The sequence below is a fragment of the Mirounga leonina genome, unplaced genomic scaffold (assembly GCF_011800145.1).
Source record: "Mirounga leonina isolate KUSES-001 unplaced genomic scaffold, KU_Mleo_1.0 Mir_173, whole genome shotgun sequence".
NCBI lineage: Eukaryota > Metazoa > Chordata > Mammalia > Carnivora > Phocidae > Mirounga > Mirounga leonina.
Window position 1 is genome coordinate 61,071,961 of NW_023270447.1, and position 18,206 is coordinate 61,090,166.

The following is an 18,206-nucleotide window of genomic DNA, read 5'->3' on the forward strand; positions in this document are numbered from 1 at the left end:
CGAGCAGGAAGGGCATGGGATTTGGCCTCAGAGACCTACCAGAAGCATCCCAGAAGCCAAGGACCTTCTGGTTATCTGCTTTTCCTCTCCCAGCGTTCCGTTTTCTCATCTGTGAAGTGGGAGCAGTCTCTCCCCCAGCGCGCATTCCTGGTGGTTAAATCAGGATGCAGAAGCGGCCCCTGGCATGGCGCCCGGGGCCTCACTGGTGCTCTGGGTACTGATAAAGGCAGCAGCTCCCTCCTCTCCTCTCTGCTGGCGAGACTGATGAGTGCCTCCTGCCCCCAGGGCCACCGTGGGGTGCACAGGAGGCTCAGCCATGCAAAAGTCCTGACATCACTGGAAGGCTCGAGGGATGGCCCCCAGAGGAGTAAATGCCTGAGGTCACCTGAAGGTTAGGCTTTGGAAGGGTGACCCATCACTCTTCTTCTTGAAAAGACTTGGCCGGATGGAAGCGGTCAGAGGGTAAACTGCCAGTCAAGGAATCCAAAGAACTCAAGTCCCAGCCCTGGCTTTTGTTTGCTGATGACCCTGGGAGTCTGCCCTCCGACCTTAGGCTCCCCATCTGTCACATGAGCCTGTTACAGCAATTCTGCAATGTCTCGGGCTTCGTTCTTTTTTAATGCCCAGAATTTTGTTCAAAGGAGATCTTAGGAAAAAAACCTACACAAAATAAATAAAAAGGGAGCTGTTATGGATTCCATACTCCCCTGCCTCATCCCCTCCCATCCTCCTTAGAACTTGCGGACCAAGTCCTGTGCTTCCGTGCCTGGCGGAAAACCACGTGGGAAGCTGTGGGAGGAGGATGGCATGGAAGCAGCGTCTGGATTGTGCCGACGCCGGGACCCTCTTCCTGCAGGGAATGCCCTCCCTCTGCCAATATTGACCAAGGGCCTGCTGCCGGCCAAGCCCAAGGCTGGAGCATGGTGCTGAGGAAGGGCACATGGGCATGGGTCAAAAGGCCACAGTGCTTAGCAAGTTACGTGACGCGGCCAGTGTGCCATCTGTCATCCCAGTGTGTGGGAGGAGAGGTCCCAAGGCTAATGCCACATCAGTGGCTTCCCAGGAGAGGGAGGACCCTCGTGTTGGGATAGGGCTGATGGAGGTAGGGGGTGTGAAGTCTCCTCTATGCGGGACCCTGAGCCTGGGCACTTGCTGAACTGAGAGGCCTACGGCACTCCTAGGAGAGCTTGGATTTGAATTCGGGTCTGCCTCATTTCAGCAAGTCCTGGGAGTTGGGAGTTACTACTATTAGCCTGTTTCTGCCTCTCAGAGCTGATGTTCCCGGTACCCATCAAATGGCTGAGGTAAAATCTGTTAGGATGAGCACTGTTCTGGCCAAATGGATACCCATAGAGCCTGTTTTGCCTGAAAGCTAAATTCAGAAGTGGTTTGTTTTATGAATGTTCTGTACTATGCCCTTCCCTGGGCAGTCTGGCTGCAGAGGTGGCTAAGACTCAGGGCCCCATTCTTGGGGGGAGTTCCCAGACTGGTGGGTGAACAGCAGATGGGTATTCTCAACTGCTAGAAGCAAAAGCTGGAGACTGTAGAGGATACAACCAGGGCAAAACCCTGCAAGAGGGTGGGATGTTTTAGAAAGGAGCCTCAGCCCCAGGGTGGTCACAGATGGGTGCCCGGGGTAGGCTCCTGGGGGTCACAGATTCCAGACTCCACACTGCTCCTCCACTCTTAAAGAAGGCTTCACAAGAAAGCCACAGCTGTGGGTTTATTCCCCTTCTCTAAGTCGCTACCAAGTCATCCATCAGCTTGGCACCTAAAGAAACGTGGAATGAATGGATTTCGTCGTGGCACTTCAGTTGCAGCCACAGAGCAGGTGAGGGCAGATGGTGCTGTGGTGGCCCAATGGAGGGTGGCTTCCCATCCTTCCCATCCTTCCCGGATGCAGCAAATGCTTGGTAGGTGAACCCTGCAGGCTCCGTGATGGCCACTGATACAGAACTTGACAGCAAATCTTTAGGGAAGGAACTCTGATCCCCATTTCCTGTGTGAGGAACCTGAGGCCAGAGGTCTCCATGTGTCCCAGCTCCCAAGTGAAGCAGTTCTCTGTCTTTCAGCCTGGTCTCCGGATTCTCATCTGGGCATGGTGAGGGCGTGCGTCCTGGGGCAGGTGCTCCTCCCCTGCATCTAGCATCCGGCCACACTGAGCACTCCCTGTTTAATCTGGCAGAATCAGGCCCCTCTTCTTCCTGCTGCACGTACTGTCTCTGCATGTCCTTCACGGCCCAATTCCAGTGTCACCTCCTGGGAACCTATCTTTGATTATCCCCAGGCAAAATTAGAAGTCTTTCCCTCCAAGGCTCCCACAAGGCCTTCTCCCACCCCGCTGTTGGAACTCCGACCACACAGGCCTCCCCACTTGCCCAGGAGCCTCTTCCTTGATGTCAGGTCGGGGGCCTGTGTCATCCAGGGACTGGAGCATGGGTCACTGAGCATGCGTGAGTCCTAGTGCTCCAGCCTGCTGGCGTGGCTGTGGGTATAACCAGGGAGTGGGTAGGCAGGTTTTCTAAAGCAGAATTTGACCCTGACCTGCCTATGGCAATTCCAGCGCAGGGGTCTGTCCTTGGCTCCCAGTAGCCCCCACTGCCAGAGGCCACAGCTGCTCAATGGGGCCCCAAGAGTAACTTCAGAGTCGTAGACACCCCTGGAACATCAGAGCCAGCCTGAAAATGGAGCCTGTAATAATAGGACTTAACCTCTTGCAGAGCCCCTGCTGCGGTGCTGTTTATTTCCTGGTCCACGGGTCATCTATATTGTTTTTCACTTATATTTTTATCTAAATGCTTTGTTCTAAGTAATATGAAACCAAGGGGCTTATAAGTGAATTCTTTTGAATAGGTGATACATTCACATGGTTCAAAATTCAAAAACATGCAGAAGGGTGTTCCACCCGGCCTCTGCCATCCGGATCCCCCAAGGTACAACGTTACCTTTCTTACGTGTTTTTTGGGTTTTTTTTTAGGATTTTATTATTTTTATCTATTTGACAGAGAGAGACACCGCGAGAGAGGGAACACAAGCAGGGGGAATGGGAGAGGGAGAAGCAGGCTTCCCGCTGAGCAGGGAGCCCGATGCGGTGCTCGATCCCAGGACCCTGGGATCATGACCTGAGCCGAAGGCAGACGCTTAACGACTGAGCCACCCAGGTGCCCCCTTAATGTTATTTTAAGTAGGTAGATAGGCGGGCGCCTGGGTGGCTCAGATGGTTAAGCGTCTGCCTTCGGCTCAGGTCATGATCCCAGGGTCCTGGGATCGAGTCCCACATAGGGCTCCCGGCTCAGTGGGGAGCCTGCTTCTCCCTCTGACCCTCTCCCCTCTCATGCTGTTTCTCTCTTGCTCGCTCTCTAAAAAATAAATAAAATCTTAAAAAAAAAATAAATAAAATTAATTAATTAAGTAGGTAGATAGGTATGTTCTACCCCACCTCCCATCCTCGTCATTTCCTCTTTTTTTTTATACCAAAGGTAGCATGCAACACACTGCTGTGAAGCTAGCTTTTTCCTGAATATATCTGGGGAAGTGTCCCAAATCAGTATGTGAAGAGCTTTCTTTTTTTTCTGTATTCTATGATATAGCTATGTCACATTTTATTAAATCATACTTACATTTATTCTAATGTGAACTACAGAGATCTATATCTGGCACGCCTTTAGTACCGCCCTCTGGACAAGCTGGTGGAAAACCCCGAGCTAACACACGTGACTCATCAGGCAGAGCCCTCACATGGTGGCCTTCAACAGCCACTCTTCAGCCCTCCTTCCTCCACGCTCAGTGCCTTGTGACAGTCTCTGCCTTCATCCCAGCGGTCACCCGATGAGCTTAGCTTGGCTGGGGCCCACAGAGGACATCTGTCAGGTGCTCCTTGCCCACACAGGGCCGATAGCCCTGGGTCTGGAGGCTCCCTGGGGAGCTAAGAGAAGGCAAACTTTGGAAGAAGTGCGGCCCACCATGAGGAGTGCCCCGGCCTAGGATGAATGTCTAGAGTTGGGCCAGGAAGGGGCCAGGTGGCCCGGTGGGAAGGATGGTCCCAGCACTCATCTGGTGAAGAATGGACTCCACTTGAGCACTCAGGCTCACGGAAGCCTCTTGCTCTTTCTCAGCCTCTGATGTGGCTTTTTTGCAGTCGTTGGCCTGACAGCTTCTAGAGAATGAAGAGACCATGCTAGGAACCTGTCTGATTAGCCTAGCCATAAGCCCAGTGCTGTCCGTGAGGATCTTGAAGTCAGGGTTGTTTCTGGGTTCGGTGGGGAAACTGAGGCCAAAGGCTGTGGCTCGGTGCTTCCCGACCTTCCCCTCTAGTGCCCAGCCTGGTGTGCTTCACACACAGTCATTGCTTTTGGCGGCCCCCAACCCCCCAATTTCATGCTCTCACAACCAGTTAAGGGCCGGCTTTATGTCATCTTTCTTGGCTTCTTCATGTTGAAAGGCAGAAAAGAAAAGTCCTCTCCCTTTCTCCAGCAAGGCACCTTGCTCACCCAGGACTCTCCTGCCTGCTGGACTCTTCCTGCCTGCAGCCTTCACACCCAGGCCACCGGGGGACAGAGATCCACCACGCTTTTTCTCCCCCAACCCTTTGCCCATTGAAACACCTTGGCCCAACACTCTTACTCACCCGGTGTCGTGTACTTTTCCAAAGCACATTCCTGGCTGTTCCATCATCTGTGTCCACACAACCCTGGGAAGCTCATGGTCTGCAGATGGTTGCAATGAGTTGGGGAGTCAGGAGCCCTGAGCTCCACCCTGGCTCTTTGCAGAATCCTGAGTAATCTGGGACTTGTCTCTGCCTCTCAGGACTCAGTTTTCTGCCCTGTGAATGGAGGGAGGGGAGGGCAGGACCACATCTCCAGTGTTGCCAAGCATGACTGTTCCCGCCTTGCACGCAAGCAGATGGGGGTCCAGGCAGGATTGGGGAAGGGTGGCAGCTTGCTGGGATTCAGGTCTGCTGGAATCAGAAGCCAGCACTTTCCAGTCCAAATCCAGGTGCTTCCCCCTCCCTATGCTGTTCCTCCCACATAATTTGGCCCCCCTTGCACAGGGGAGTTGATTCCTGGGCCTCCCAAATGGGGTCTGGAGCCACCTGGACCCGGGGCATGGCTCCACCAGAGGAATGAGACTCCAGAGGGCCAAGACCTGGCTACAGAGAGAGAGAAGACCTGAATTCCCTTCTCTCCCCAGGAGTGAGTCTGGCCAGCCCGGTGTCTAGAAGTCAGCGGGGCTGGTTTGGGCATCCAAGGTCAGGAAGTGGCCAAGTTTCCTGGGGGAAGGACTGGTGTGGTGCCAGGAGCCAGGCCAGCTATCTGAGCATGGGAACCTGCCAGGCCAGGCCCTGCCCTCTAGTAACCTGGGCCCAGACATGCCTGTAATAGGATGGGTTTTTTTTGTCTCTGCAGAAGCTGACAGGCCGTCTCATGCTGGCCGTGGGAGGAGCAGTGCTTGGCTCCCTGCAGTTTGGCTACAACACTGGAGTCATCAATGCCCCCCAGAAGGTGAGTCCTGCGCCTCCCTTAGCTTATCAACACCAGCTTGCTCTGCTGGGCACTGCACATCCCACAGGTTCACCCTGCCTCTTGGCTGTCAGTCATTTACATCAGTTCACCATCTGCTCCCGCCAGCCAATTTGCTGACCCTGAACAGGTCAGAAACTCTTGGCTTTGGCCTTGGAATCCTGGGGCTGCAAAATCATGGGGGCTTTATGAGTCATCTTGACCAACCTTCCATCCAACACAGACGTTTGTAATCATCAAAGCAATGCTTGATATAATGACACTCTCGGGTTCCAGAGGGCTTGGTGGTGCTTATCTCCTTGCTGCCCACACGTTCTCCAAGGCAGGTGGGGAGAGTGGCCAGAGCAAGTAAACCTGCCCGACATCACCCAGCTAGGCCGGGATGGAGCTGTTATCCAACCCCAGTCTGCCTTGGAACCCTCCCAACCGGGTGGTCCCCAAGCGTGCGCTCACACCCATCCACAAGCAGCACCCTCCCTTGTAAGGCCACCTGTTCCACTTGGAAACAGCCTCCTTCCCCTGGAGGCCCTATGCCAGTCCAAGTAAAAATGGTGTCTCACCCTAGGGAACCCCAGGGAGTAGGGGTCTGTGCTTCCTTCCTTCTCTCTGCAGCACATCCCAGATCTGTCCTCACTTGTTCCCTTGAGTATCAGGACTGGGAGGGACCCCCCGAGACCACCTCCAGCTCAGTCCACTTGCTTTAGGGAGGAGAGACAAGGAAAGGGGTCAAGGGGCAGGAAAGGAAACCATAAGGCGTGCCTTCTTGATACCAGCCTTTTTGCACATATTTATGAGGTTGGGTGGTGAGTTCCATTTTATAGATCCAAAGACCAAGGCCATGGGCAGATGAAATAACCAACAGGCTCAAGGTCACATAGCTGGTGAATGGTGGATTCAGAAGCCAGACTGTTTCCACAGTCTCAGGCTGTCTTCCTGACCAGCTGCCTTGTCAGGTGAAAAATCTGTACCTTCGTGGGGAGGACGAAATGAGAGTGGACAGTCCTGTTAGGACCACATTCTGTTGTCCAGAGGGTGAAGCTAGAAAGTGAGTGTGGCAGGCCCCCGAGGACCAACGGCTCGTCCAGGGGAGCTGGGCAGTGTCGGGAGTCAGAGCTGGTCCTCCTCCAAATAGGCGGAGGGTGGCTGTGGGGGGCCACGCCTCATGTCCGGGAGCAGGTCACCAGGAAAGCCTGGCCTGCTGAGTCATGCTCAGCATGGTCCACTGCAGCGGAGGTGACAGGACTTTTCCAAACTTGTCTGAAATGGCGCCCATGCTTGGAACAGCCCCAAGCCCTGCTTTAGCTAAGTGTTCTGAACAGCTCCTGCCAAGGTGTGTGCCTCCGAGCTGGCTCCATTTGGGAATCATACAGATGGAAATTCTGCACAGTCTTAGAGGATGGTTGACTTCTGCACTTGATTGCCCCTTGGGGTCCCCTGGACCCTCCTGATTCTGATGTGTTTTATCTGGGATGCTGTTTGGCCATTGAATGTTTAACACACCCCAACTGATCCTAATGTGTGGCCAAAGTCAAGAGCTCTGGGTTAAGTGATGTCTCAACTGTGATCACCTAGTGAGTTAATGACAGGATGAGGACTCTGAGATCAGGATAGAAGTGTTTTCCAGAAACAGAACAGGGTGGGGTAGGCAGAGGAGAGAGACTGGTGTGTCTAGGGTAGGGTGAGCGGGAGGAGAAAGAAGGCTGGGAAGGCCAATAAGGTAAGCCCAAGCCTGGCTTACAAAGGGCCTTGTGGGCAGATTTCATCTACAAAATATCAGCCAGTGGCACGGCATGGCACCATCAGGATGGGCACATGGGCACCAAGTCGTGGGCCAAGCCAGGAGTATGGACTTCAGAGTGAGGACAATAGGGACTCATTGAAGAGGACAGATAGAATCAGATTTGCATTTTAGGGAAAGGATTCGGGCATCTGGGCGGTGGGAGGGATCTGAGAATGGGAAATGAGAGATAGGGAAATAGTGAGAAAGCTGCTTTGAGTAGGGATAGGAAAACAAACACCAAGCAGGAAGAGTGGACAGGATTTGGTCATCAGTTCAGTGTGAGGACAGGAGTAGGGTTTAAAAGTGGCTTCTGGGTTTCTGGAAGGGGAGCAGATATGGGAGGAGCTGAGTGGTGCGGGAGGGACATGCAAGAACTGAGGTTTGGTGAGACACGGAGAAATACAGGAAACATTTGGACATGGGATCTGTTCCTCCGGCAGGTAGTCAGCTGGAGAACAACTGGGAGTTGGTCAATGGTATCCAAATAGCAGGAGAGGGGGATGTCCTAGAGACTGGGATAAAAAGAGGAGTTGAGTAATGGGGTGAAGGAGTGCTGTCAGGTGCCCCAGAGGGTGAGCTGGACAAGTCAGCCCATATTGCCCAATGCCAAAGACCGGATGGTGCCCCTGTGGTGACCAAAGGTTGACTGGGTGGAACCGTGTGGGTAGAAACCTCCCTGCAGCTGGTTGAGGAGGGAAGGGGGATGGGAAAGAGTAGGGAGGGTCCTTCCAAGAGATTCTGTGGAGAAGGAAGAAAAGAGGGTGGTGGTTGGAGGGTGGTCCATCTGGGATGCCTTTTCACATGTGAAGACTTCAATTTTTAAATGTGCCATCAGGAATCAGCAGAGGGGGTGAGGGCGAGATGGGGAGGGGTCTTGGGAGGCAGGGGCTGAAGGGGAGCAGGGGCACCGGGGTTGCGTTTGGCTGCGAGCAACTCCCGAAGTTGCAGATGCGGACAGATCCGCGGTGCGGTTCTCTGGTTCTTGGGGCCTCCCGCCTCAGCAGAGACCGGCGGAGGGCGAGAACAGCTGAGGAGGGCGGCTGGGGCAGCTGGCCAGGGCGGCCAGCAGGCCTGGTGGGCGGCACAGCAGGCGCAGCCGAACTGGAAACGGCGTCGATGGCAGCATTTGTGGGCGCCTGTCCAAAGCTCACTTCAGGAGCCTGCCACCGAGGCCCGCAGCGGAGTGGGGTTTCTGGGGTGCGCCTGCGCCCGTGTTTACACCTGCACCTCACACGCACCTCCCGCGAGCCTAGCCCTAGTCCTTCCAACCGGAGCCGATTCGCCGTGATACACCTGGCCTCTGAAGAGGGGGTAGGATGGCAGGAGAGTAAGCGATGACGGCCGGGCCGGTGACTCAGGCCTGCTGACACTTTCACTCCACAAGGGCTGCGCCAGGCCCTGTCCCAGACAGAAGGGAGGGGTAGAGCTGTGACACACGGTCTGAGCTGGACCCCACCCCACCTGGCCCGGCCCTAACCTCCAAAGACTCCAGGGGGCGGGGGAGACTCCTGGGAAGACCCAGGGCATAATTAATTGGGGGGGGGAATGGCTTCCTAGTTAATGGAGGGCTTCAGGGTGCCTCCGGAGCAGAGAGAGGAAGGCAGGCTAATGCTGGCGTGGGGGGTGTGGGGGGGGTGGGGGGGCAGTCTTTCAAGGAGGAGTTAGCAGCTGGGCAGACCCTGAAGGGGAGTCGGGAAGGAGGGACAGGTGGCCCAGGCAGTGGGGATGGCCCCTGCGGAGGTGCAGTGGCAGGAAGGGTTGCCCTGATGAGGAACTGCCCCCACCGCGACCGACCATTTGTGTAAAACTCTTAGGAAGAGGCCCTGGGCTGGTCCTGTCCGCCCGCTCTTTGAAGGAGACTGCGCCCCACTAATGGTGAGGATGCCAGAAGCTGGGGCTCCTCCATAAAACAGACCCCAAAGGGCTTCCTACTGGAAGTGGTTAATTAATCATAACATTATCTTAAATGTTTACAGGGCACCTTCTGGTAAATTATCGCCTCACAGGCAGCCCCACAAGGTGGGTGGGGCTGGGTTATCTTGCCTTCTTCTAAAGGAGGAAGCTCAGGCTGGTGAGGTCACTTGGGAAGTGAGAGGCTGAGGTACGGGTGGCCTCCACGCCTCACCAGGGAGGGATGACCACATCCCTGTGACGCCCCTGCCAGGCCTCCTGTCTCCTGGGGAGGGGAAGGAGGGAAGCCCAGCCACAGAGAGAGCAAAGAAATGAACAAGGCATCCCGACCACCATCCTGGGTGGAGAGAACTGCCTCTCCCTTCCCTAGATGGCTGAATTGCCAACAGAGATGACGAAAGGCCATTCAGAATCCATGAGTTCCTGGCCAAGGGACAGTGTCAGGCAGGTCTCTGAATAAGGCATCCTCAGAAACCAGAGTTGGGGTTGGAAGGGGCCTTATGGTCCACTGGCTCAGCGTTCCTTGTTTGACAAAGGAGGAACTTGGCCTGGAAAGCAGACGAGGTCTCCCCAAGATGACCCAGCTTGTGAGTGAAAGTACTAGAGGGAAGACCCACGTCCCATCAGAGCTCTCTGCCTACTGGGGCTGCACTGGGCTCTGGGCTCCAGGCTTCAGGCTCCAGGCTCCAGGCAGCATCTCCTTACGGCTGTCAAGACCCAGAGAGTTCTGGGTCCCTCGCCTCTCTCCTTCACCCATCCCCACTAACACAAGTCCTTACAGCTTACTGTGCGCCAGGCCTTACTCTCAGTGCTTCACAAATCATCCTTCAGTTGTTTCTTATAATGACATCATTAGGTAGGCCCTAGAATCCCTATTTTATAAGAGAGTGAGGGCACAGAGATGTTAAGCAATTAAACCGGGGACACACAGCTAGTAAGGGGCAGAGCTGGGAGTCTGGCTCCAGTTTGCATCCTTGCCCACCACAGGAATGGCAGTTTTACACTACAGTCAGATGGGCACCCAAACACCGTTTCACACACCTACAACTGCTACCCAGCGGGTCCCTCTTGCTCTGACTTCCAGGCCAAGTCAAGCTCAGTCATGCACAGACCTCTCAACGGTTTCCCACACGCAGTTGCACAATCTCTTACACCATTGCAGCCTGTCACAGCTACATCATCGCTTCAGCCCTTCAGATTCATGGCTTGCTTATCAATTAGTGACAACTCTATTCCCAGCCCCGTTGCTGGGACCCAGTGACACACAGATAAATCAGACACCCCCCACATTGAAGTTTAGTCTAGAGGGGACACATGTCTCCTCGTGATGAGCTGTCTCGGGGCAGCTGTGGATGAAAGTGTGGACGAGCCCTGTGGGAGCAGAGAAGGCGGAGGGAGAAGGTACCTGGCCCAGAGAGCAGGGCCAGATAGTTCTTTGGTGTTGTGGGAAGCTGGCCCACGAGCGGCATTCCCGCCAGTGTGACAACCAGCAGTGTCTCCACACATGGCCAGCTGTTGCTGCAGGGCCCGATGGCCCCTGTTTGAGAACCACTGCACTAGAGGAGGAGGGGTGGCTTCAGGAAGGCTTTCCAGAGGAGTATTTGTGTATTCTCGGCTCCTCGGGGAGAAGGCCGAGGAGCAGCACAAGCAGGAACTGCAGAGATGTGGGGAGCCCGGGGGGTGTGGGGTCGGGGGAGGGCAGTGGGGAGCCAAGAAAGGCTGTGAGCAGGGCCTGGCACAGGATGGGAAGATCCCTCTGCTGGCAGAGGAGGCTCCGGAGGCCAGGGACCAGTGAGGAGGCCAGAGCAAAGGCCTGGCCTGGGTTTAGAGAGAAGCCGTGTCAGGGCTCTTCTGGAGAAGCAGCATGGGTGGTGGGAACCTCTACTAGGGGTTGGGGCCCAGCTTCGAGCTCCATCTGGCTTCTCCGCCTCTTCTGCAGGCCCCAGGAGGGGCCCAGGGGACCTAGCAGGTGGGGCTATCAGTCCAGGCCCACCTGTAGCACCTGGGGCATGGCTGAGAGTTGCTATGGAGACATAAACTCTGGACTGAGGGTGGATAGCTGTGGGGGAAGGGAAACCAGGGAATAGGAAGTTGGGGTCAAGGCCAGGCTGAGGGACTGAACTGGACTAGCTGGCCCTTTCTTCTTTCTAACTGGAACTCAGAGCTTAGGTGGCTTTTTAACGCCTTCACCCCCCCCCCCCCCCCCCGAACATCTAGGACAGAGAAGAGAGGCTGGAGAAGGAGCTCTAACTCTCCCTCACAGGATAATCTAGAAGACCCTGGGGTAGAGGAATCTACAGGGAACAATGTTGAGACCAGCCAGAGGTTCCAAAGCATACCCCTTCTCTTGGCAGTAATCTAGAATTCTAGATCAAGGGTTGGCAGGGAGGCCAAATCAGCTAGCAGCTGTTTTTGTATGGCCCATGCAGTAAGAATGATTTTTACATTTTTAAAGGGTTGGGGGTGGTGGAAAAAAATCAGCAACTGTGCCTGTATGTGGCCAGCAGACCCTAATATTTTCTATCTAGCCTTTTACATAAAATGTTTAGCAATCTCTGCTCTAAACGTTGACTTGTATGCTTCCTGCTGACAGGGAACTCACTACCTGTGAGGCAGGCAGTCTCATCCTCTGAAGCCTAGAAAGCTTTTCTTCCCTGAGCTGAAGTCTGTGTCCAGGGTTCTGTAGACCTGCTGGGTTTCTGTGCCTGGGGCAGCCAGGCAGGGTCCGAGGAAAGACTCCCTGAGGTAGGCGCCTGGTTCCTTCAGGTCCTTTCTGGTACTGTGAATTCCTTAGGATGATGCTTTGTCTTCAGGCAGTTTAGAAATGGGAAACCCTGTCTGCCCCTAGTGCTCCTCTGAAGATGGCAGCTTCTCTCCTTGAAAGGACAGTGGTGACATGAGTAACAGCTTATTCTGTATGCTGGGCAGCAGACTCCGCCTCATGCCCAGGGCCTGACTGCAGACATCGCCCAGACACAGAGGAAGTCAGAACTTCCTCCGCAGACAGGCATGCATGTGGTCCTTTTCCCACAGTTGCCCGGGCCGGGAAAAGAGGAGAGGGGGGGATTCCCGAGGAGTCAGATGTGATGCAAGCCTCCCCCCACCCCAGGAGAATTGCAGGCTAAGGAAGATCTTTTTACTGGGAACTATCTAGTCCAAGGGATCTCAGCTGCCCAGAGCAGGCCCGCTTCGCTACACAGACCCCTACAGTGTCGCCGAGTGGGCATCTGCCTTCTAGGGTCAGTCAATAGGGTGATTGGACAGAGATCCTTCATAGTCTCAACTCCCAAGAGCCTGATGCCATGGTAGTCCCCCTTCTTTCTCCCAGCGTGCAAGCACTCACAGAGACCCTCGGGGGAGTGGGGGGAAGGCTGGGAATGGGCTAGGAAGGGAGCAGAGATGCAGATGGATGGCTAAGCCTGGCACATTTGACGTGCAGGGCTTTGATGCCATGATGGGGAGTAATTAATCATGGGAAGCAGAATCGCTTCGGTGGATGGGAGGAGTCAGGAGCAGAATCCAGGCGAGACCTAGGGCAGGTGCTGCATGGGTTAGAATTGGTGGGACCTGGTGATTGACTGGATGCGGGGTGGCAGCAGAATTGAGGGTATCGCCCAGGCTAGTGAGGAGCATGTGAGGTGGGGGCTTTCAGAAGCACGAGCCAGGCCTTACCTCAAACAGGAGCTAGGCTGTGGAGGCTGCCGGTGACCCTGTTGGGGAGACTGGGTCTGTGGGGTCCTTTTGAGGGAGTAGGCTCTTCTTCACTTAGGGGCACTCAGCCACCGCTAGGATGGATATTGAGGGCACTGACTGGGTGGAAGGTGATCCCAGAACTTCTCCCTGTGTAGGCTTCTGATTCTCCAGGGACTCCCTGCCTTTCCTGGGACCAGGGCCAGCTCAGCCCCACGTGGGGCATGGACCCCCAGCAGGAACAGGACACGGAGTCCCCACACCAACAGCAGAAATGGAAAACCAGACATAGCTTCTTCCCAAAAATCTCAAGTGCCAGATCAAAAGGCAGGAATACACTGCACAGCCTCAGTTTGGCCAGGAAGTGCCGCTGGGGGGTGGAAAGGATGAGCCTGGGCCACGGGGAAGGGGAAGGGGTCAGGCGGCTCACCCTTAGCCACCTCCATTAAGTGGTCTGAGTAGCAGGGGAGCTCATGAGCTGTTGAGCTAGCTCTGGACAAGGTTGGGTCCCTCTGACTTGTTACCACAAGCAGCACACTTAACTGGGGAGGGGAGCCCCTGGGAATGTGGTCCTCTTACTGGAGGCCTCCGCATCTCCAGCCAGCCCCCAGGAAGAGGGTTAAAGACCTGAGCTGCTGAAACCGGAAGCTCAGCCTCACATCTTTTAAGCTCATTTAGGGAGTAAGCCCTTACTCAGCACTTGTGGACTCTGCACACAATTCAGGCAATTCCGTTAGCTGACTTCTTGGCAAAAATCAAAATGATAGGTGGAGAGTTCTCTTGAGACAGCATCTGAACCACGGGGGGCAGAGGAAGACCCTGGGAACTACAGAATGCAAACATGAAAGGTTATCTGGGGCAAATACCTCTCCCTGCCCCGGTGAAGAGCCCCAAGGGCAGCAGAGTGAGACTGACGGAGGGAGAGAGATTTCCACACCGATGATGGGTCCTCAGTGGGGCGAGTGTCATTTATCTGGACAGTCCCCTTATCCAGGACAGCCTGTTCTCTGCAGAGCTTGATAAATGGAGCATCACTTCTCTCAACCAGTCCTCCTCGGGGGTTGGTGTTAGCTCTAGAAGAACAGAAGCACTTTGTTTTGTTTGTTAAAATCTGCCTTCTTTCTGCCCCCAGCAGAAGCAGGGGCTCCCAGGAGGAGAGCCTGAGGCCCTCTCTTCATTTCAGCCTCCCATTCACTCACCAGGCAGGGATAGGCCCCAGTGTAAATCCACTGGGGTCCCCGCCCCCAGGGAGGACAGACCCCTGGGACCCTTTGAGCTGGATCTCACAAGGTTTCAGCATGGTTAAGGCAGGATGGGCCCTCTAGGCGGAGTAACCATGGAGAGTGTGGAAATGAGTCCTAGAGCCGAGGTAGAGACGGTGGCAGAGGGGGGGAGGTCGGGCTGATATCTGACCGGAGCCTTGACTTTGAATTATGGGATGCAGGGTTGACTGGACCTTGTCAGCGGTCTGCACTGCCCTTGGGTCGGTCCTGGAACATGATGGGGTCCCTCGGCTCAGGGGTGGTGCCAGGCACCACGCAAATACTCTCTGTCTCATTAATCCTCTGCAGCACTATGAATCGGATATTGCTAATGTCACCATTTGAGATGAAATAATTTGCCTGAGGTCACAGTTGAGATATGTGGTAGAGCTGGGACCTGAACTCAGTTGTTGTCCAGGTTCCTAACCCCTGCACTCTCTGGCTTCCCTGGGACAGATGAGTAGATCATGAGGGCTGCCTCCTCCGCTCCCCACCCCCATGTCAACCCATCCTAACTCCCTGGAGCCTGGCCTCCTGTCAGGTATCTCCAGACCTGGGACAGATCATGGCAGCAGGGTAGGAAAAAGGTAGTGGCCAAGGAACCATTGCAACTGTGGGGTCAGGCCCAGCATACTCGATGGGCAGTCCTGGGACCAAGGGCCTCAGTTTCCCCCCTTGGCAATTGTGGCTACCCACTACCTCCTCTTCTGCTAGACCCCTGGGGCTTGGGAGGGTTAGGGAGGTCCAGGAGCAGTGGCATGGAGGTTGTGCAAGAGGCTGTGCACTGTTGCGTGCGGAGGGACTTGCAGCATGCATGTGGGGAGGGCTGTTAGGACGGGCTGGGCGCAGGCTAGGTGCTCAGGGAGCTGAGTTTGAGCTGCGGGTGGTTGAAGGGAAGAGGGACATGCTGGTTTGTGACTGGCTGAAACCAGGAGTATTCAGATTGTGAGCACCAGTATGGGTATGAGATGGTGTGTGCACAGGAAGCTCTTTCTGGGTATGTTGGGTCCGTGCCCAGCTACGCATGTGGCTGGGTGGGTCAGGCCAGTCCCATGGCGCTGGTTGTGTGTGTGTGTTGCCTGAGAGTAGGGTGAGTGTGTTCAGGCAGAACCGGTGGATCAGGCCAGGTCCTCCCTTGGGTGGGGGCAGGGCCAGGGGGCAGGCCTCTAGGACAGGTGTTTCCAGTTCCTGGAACCGCTTCCTTGTCCTTAGCCTCCCCCATACCTCCCAGCCTGGCACCTGGCAGAGGGGAGGAGGCCATGGATCCTTCGGGGTGGAACTCCCATTAATAGCTGGGCCGAGGGGTCAGAAAGCAATTGTGTGAGGCTCTGGAGCACGTCTTTTATGCAAGTTGGTCACACCAGGCCCTGAGTGTAAAGTCAGTGAGTCAGTGAGCCTGCCCTTCCCTTCGTCCCAGAGCGTCTAGAACCAGGAACTATCTGTCCAGCTGTATTTCCTCCCCAACAAGGAGACTGGGGAGACGGCGCAGGTGGCAAGAGCCTAGGACCTTAGGCGCCTTGAAGAGAAGAGGGGCAAGTGGGAGGAGGCACTTTCTCCCTGCTCTGTGCCTGAACTTCCACCTGAACTGTCCCCCCACCGCCCCCCAGCAAGTTCTGTTAACCATGTGACCCCCCCAGGGCACTGGAAACCAGACCTGGGGGAAACATGGGAGCTGGCACCGCTCTTGGAGATGGAGCCCAGCCCCTTGTTTCTCCCCTGGGGAAAGTGAGGCCCACAAAAGGGAGGGATTCGGCTCAAGGACGTGCAGTGAGTTTGGGGACTGGCCCGGTGCTGGGCCCTCTCCTGGGGAGAGGGGGCCATGCAAGGGGAAAAGGGCAGCTGGGGGCCCCCCTTGTTCAGCAGGCTGCTTCTCCTGCAGGTGATTGAGGAGTTCTACAACCAGACATGGATCCACCGCTACGGGGAGCGCATCTTGCCGGCCACACTCACCACACTGTGGTCCCTCTCCGTGGCCATCTTCTCTGTAGGAGGCATGATTGGCTCCTTCTCCGTGGGCCTTTTTGTTAACCGCTTTGGCCGGTGAGCAGAGGGGTCCTGGCCCTGGCCGGGCTGTCCCAGATGGGAGGGGGGGAGACTTCCCTGCCTGTTCAGGGTGTTGCCTATGACCTAGCCCCTGGGAATCTGAGGAGATGAAGGCACCCACCTGACCTGTGACCCCACCCCCAGGCGGAACTCAATGCTGATGATGAACCTGCTGGCCTTCGTGTCCTCTGTGCTCATGGGCTTCTCAAAACTGGGCAAGTCCTTTGAGATGCTGATCCTGGGCCGCTTCATCATTGGTGTGTACTGTGGCCTGACCACAGGCTTCGTGCCCATGTACGTGGGGGAGGTGTCTCCTACGGCCCTTCGAGGGGCCCTGGGCACCCTGCACCAGCTGGGCATCGTTGTCGGCATCCTCATTGCCCAGGTAAGCTGCGGCAGGGTCTGTTTGCTCGCACTGCCCGCACCCCACAGCTTCGGTGGCTCTCATGTCTATGTCCAGATGACTCCCCGATGAGTATTCTCATCCAGCCTTCCACAGCCCTGCAGCAAAGGACGGCCTCGTGGCACACATCCTAGTAGGCCCAGATCCCGGAGAACACTCCGCCACTCAGGATTTCCCCAAGGCCTCCCTGGCGTGAGAGCCAAGTCCAGATGACCCTTCCCGTCCCAGCCTACTCAGCCTTGTGTCCTGTCCTTCCCCTGGGGATCCAGCCTCAGGGGAGCCCACTGGTACCCCCACGTGCCAGGCTCTCCCATGCCTCCAGGCCTTGATGCCTTTATATATACACTACCTTTGCTCCAGAAGGCTTTCCCTTCCCCATCCCCAAGCCCCCATGCCCCGTGACTCGCCTGCCACATTTGTAGTCATGCCATTTGTCCCCCTACCTGTGCCGTGAGGTAGGTCCTACTTTCCCTGTGTGACAGATGAGGGAACTGAGGTTCAGAAAAGCTAAGGCTCGCCTTACCGGCAGCGCCTCCACAAAGGTGAAGGCCACTGGGTGGAGTGGGGCTCAGAGTGGGGGCTGGGGCAGGGGTGCCCGGGGCCACTTCCTCCATCCCTGCTTCCCCCAGGTGTTCGGCCTGGACTCCATCATGGGCAACGGGGACCTGTGGCCTCTGCTGCTGAGCATCATCTTCATCCCGGCCCTGCTGCAGTGCATCCTGCTGCCCTTCTGCCCTGAGAGCCCCCGCTTCCTGCTCATTAACCGCAATGAGGAGAACCGGGCCAAGAGTGGTACGGACAGGGCCCTGCCCTCCTCCCCTCACCACCCCCTGGCCCCGGCCTTCTTCCTGCTCTGAGCCACCCCCACTTTCCCTCCGGTCCCCCCCCGCCCAGTGCTGAAGAAGCTGCGCGGGACGGCTGACGTGACCCGCGACCTGCAGGAGATGAAGGAGGAGAGTCGGCAGATGATGCGGGAGAAGAAGGTCACCATCCTGGAGCTGTTCCGCTCGCCCGCCTACCGCCAGCCCATCCTCATTGCCGTGGTGCTGCAGCTGTCCCAGCAGCTGTCGGGCATCAATGCTGTGAGTGCCCCCTCACCCGCCCTTTCCTGTGGGCCGCAGCCAAACCCTGTGGCCAAGTGACCTGAACCCCAACTGGAAACAAACACGCCCCTGCCAAAGGAGCAGCTTTCCTTCAGAACCCAACCCCGCAGCGCCCTGGTCCCGTGTCCCCTTCGTTCTGTCCTCACCCTGGGTCCCGCACCCACAGGGACAGAGGCAGGAGAAGGGCCACGGCACCCGGCCAAGCCCCAGCCACTTCTCTGGCCCCTAGGTGTTCTATTACTCCACGAGCATCTTCGAGAAGGCGGGCGTGCAGCAGCCTGTGTATGCCACCATCGGCTCCGGCATCGTCAACACAGCCTTCACTGTCGTGTCGGTGAGTCTGCGCCATGGCCCAGCCCCGTCAGCTGTCAGGCTCCAGCGCAGGGTGGCCTCCGGGCCTCATGACCGAAGGGCAGAGCTTACCGTGAGCTGAGCGTGTGTCAGGTTCTCCGTAAGTGCTGTCGCATCTCCTCACAAGCCTGTCAAGTTCATTAC

General features: G+C 56.2%; 1 protein-coding gene across 1 annotated transcript in view; it reads left to right on the forward strand.

The window, feature by feature from the left end:
- The window catches only part of SLC2A1 (solute carrier family 2 member 1), a 28,564-nt gene that overhangs the window by 7,055 nt on the left and 3,303 nt on the right, over nt 1-18,206 (forward strand). Inside the window, exons 2-7 of the mRNA XM_035018818.1 lie at nt 5,406-5,501; nt 16,042-16,202; nt 16,350-16,590; nt 17,238-17,400; nt 17,503-17,690; nt 17,941-18,045. Of these exons, the coding sequence (XP_034874709.1) occupies nt 5,406-5,501; nt 16,042-16,202; nt 16,350-16,590; nt 17,238-17,400; nt 17,503-17,690; nt 17,941-18,045 (954 nt within the window). The remainder of the gene's footprint in view (nt 1-5,405; nt 5,502-16,041; nt 16,203-16,349; nt 16,591-17,237; nt 17,401-17,502; nt 17,691-17,940; nt 18,046-18,206) is intronic.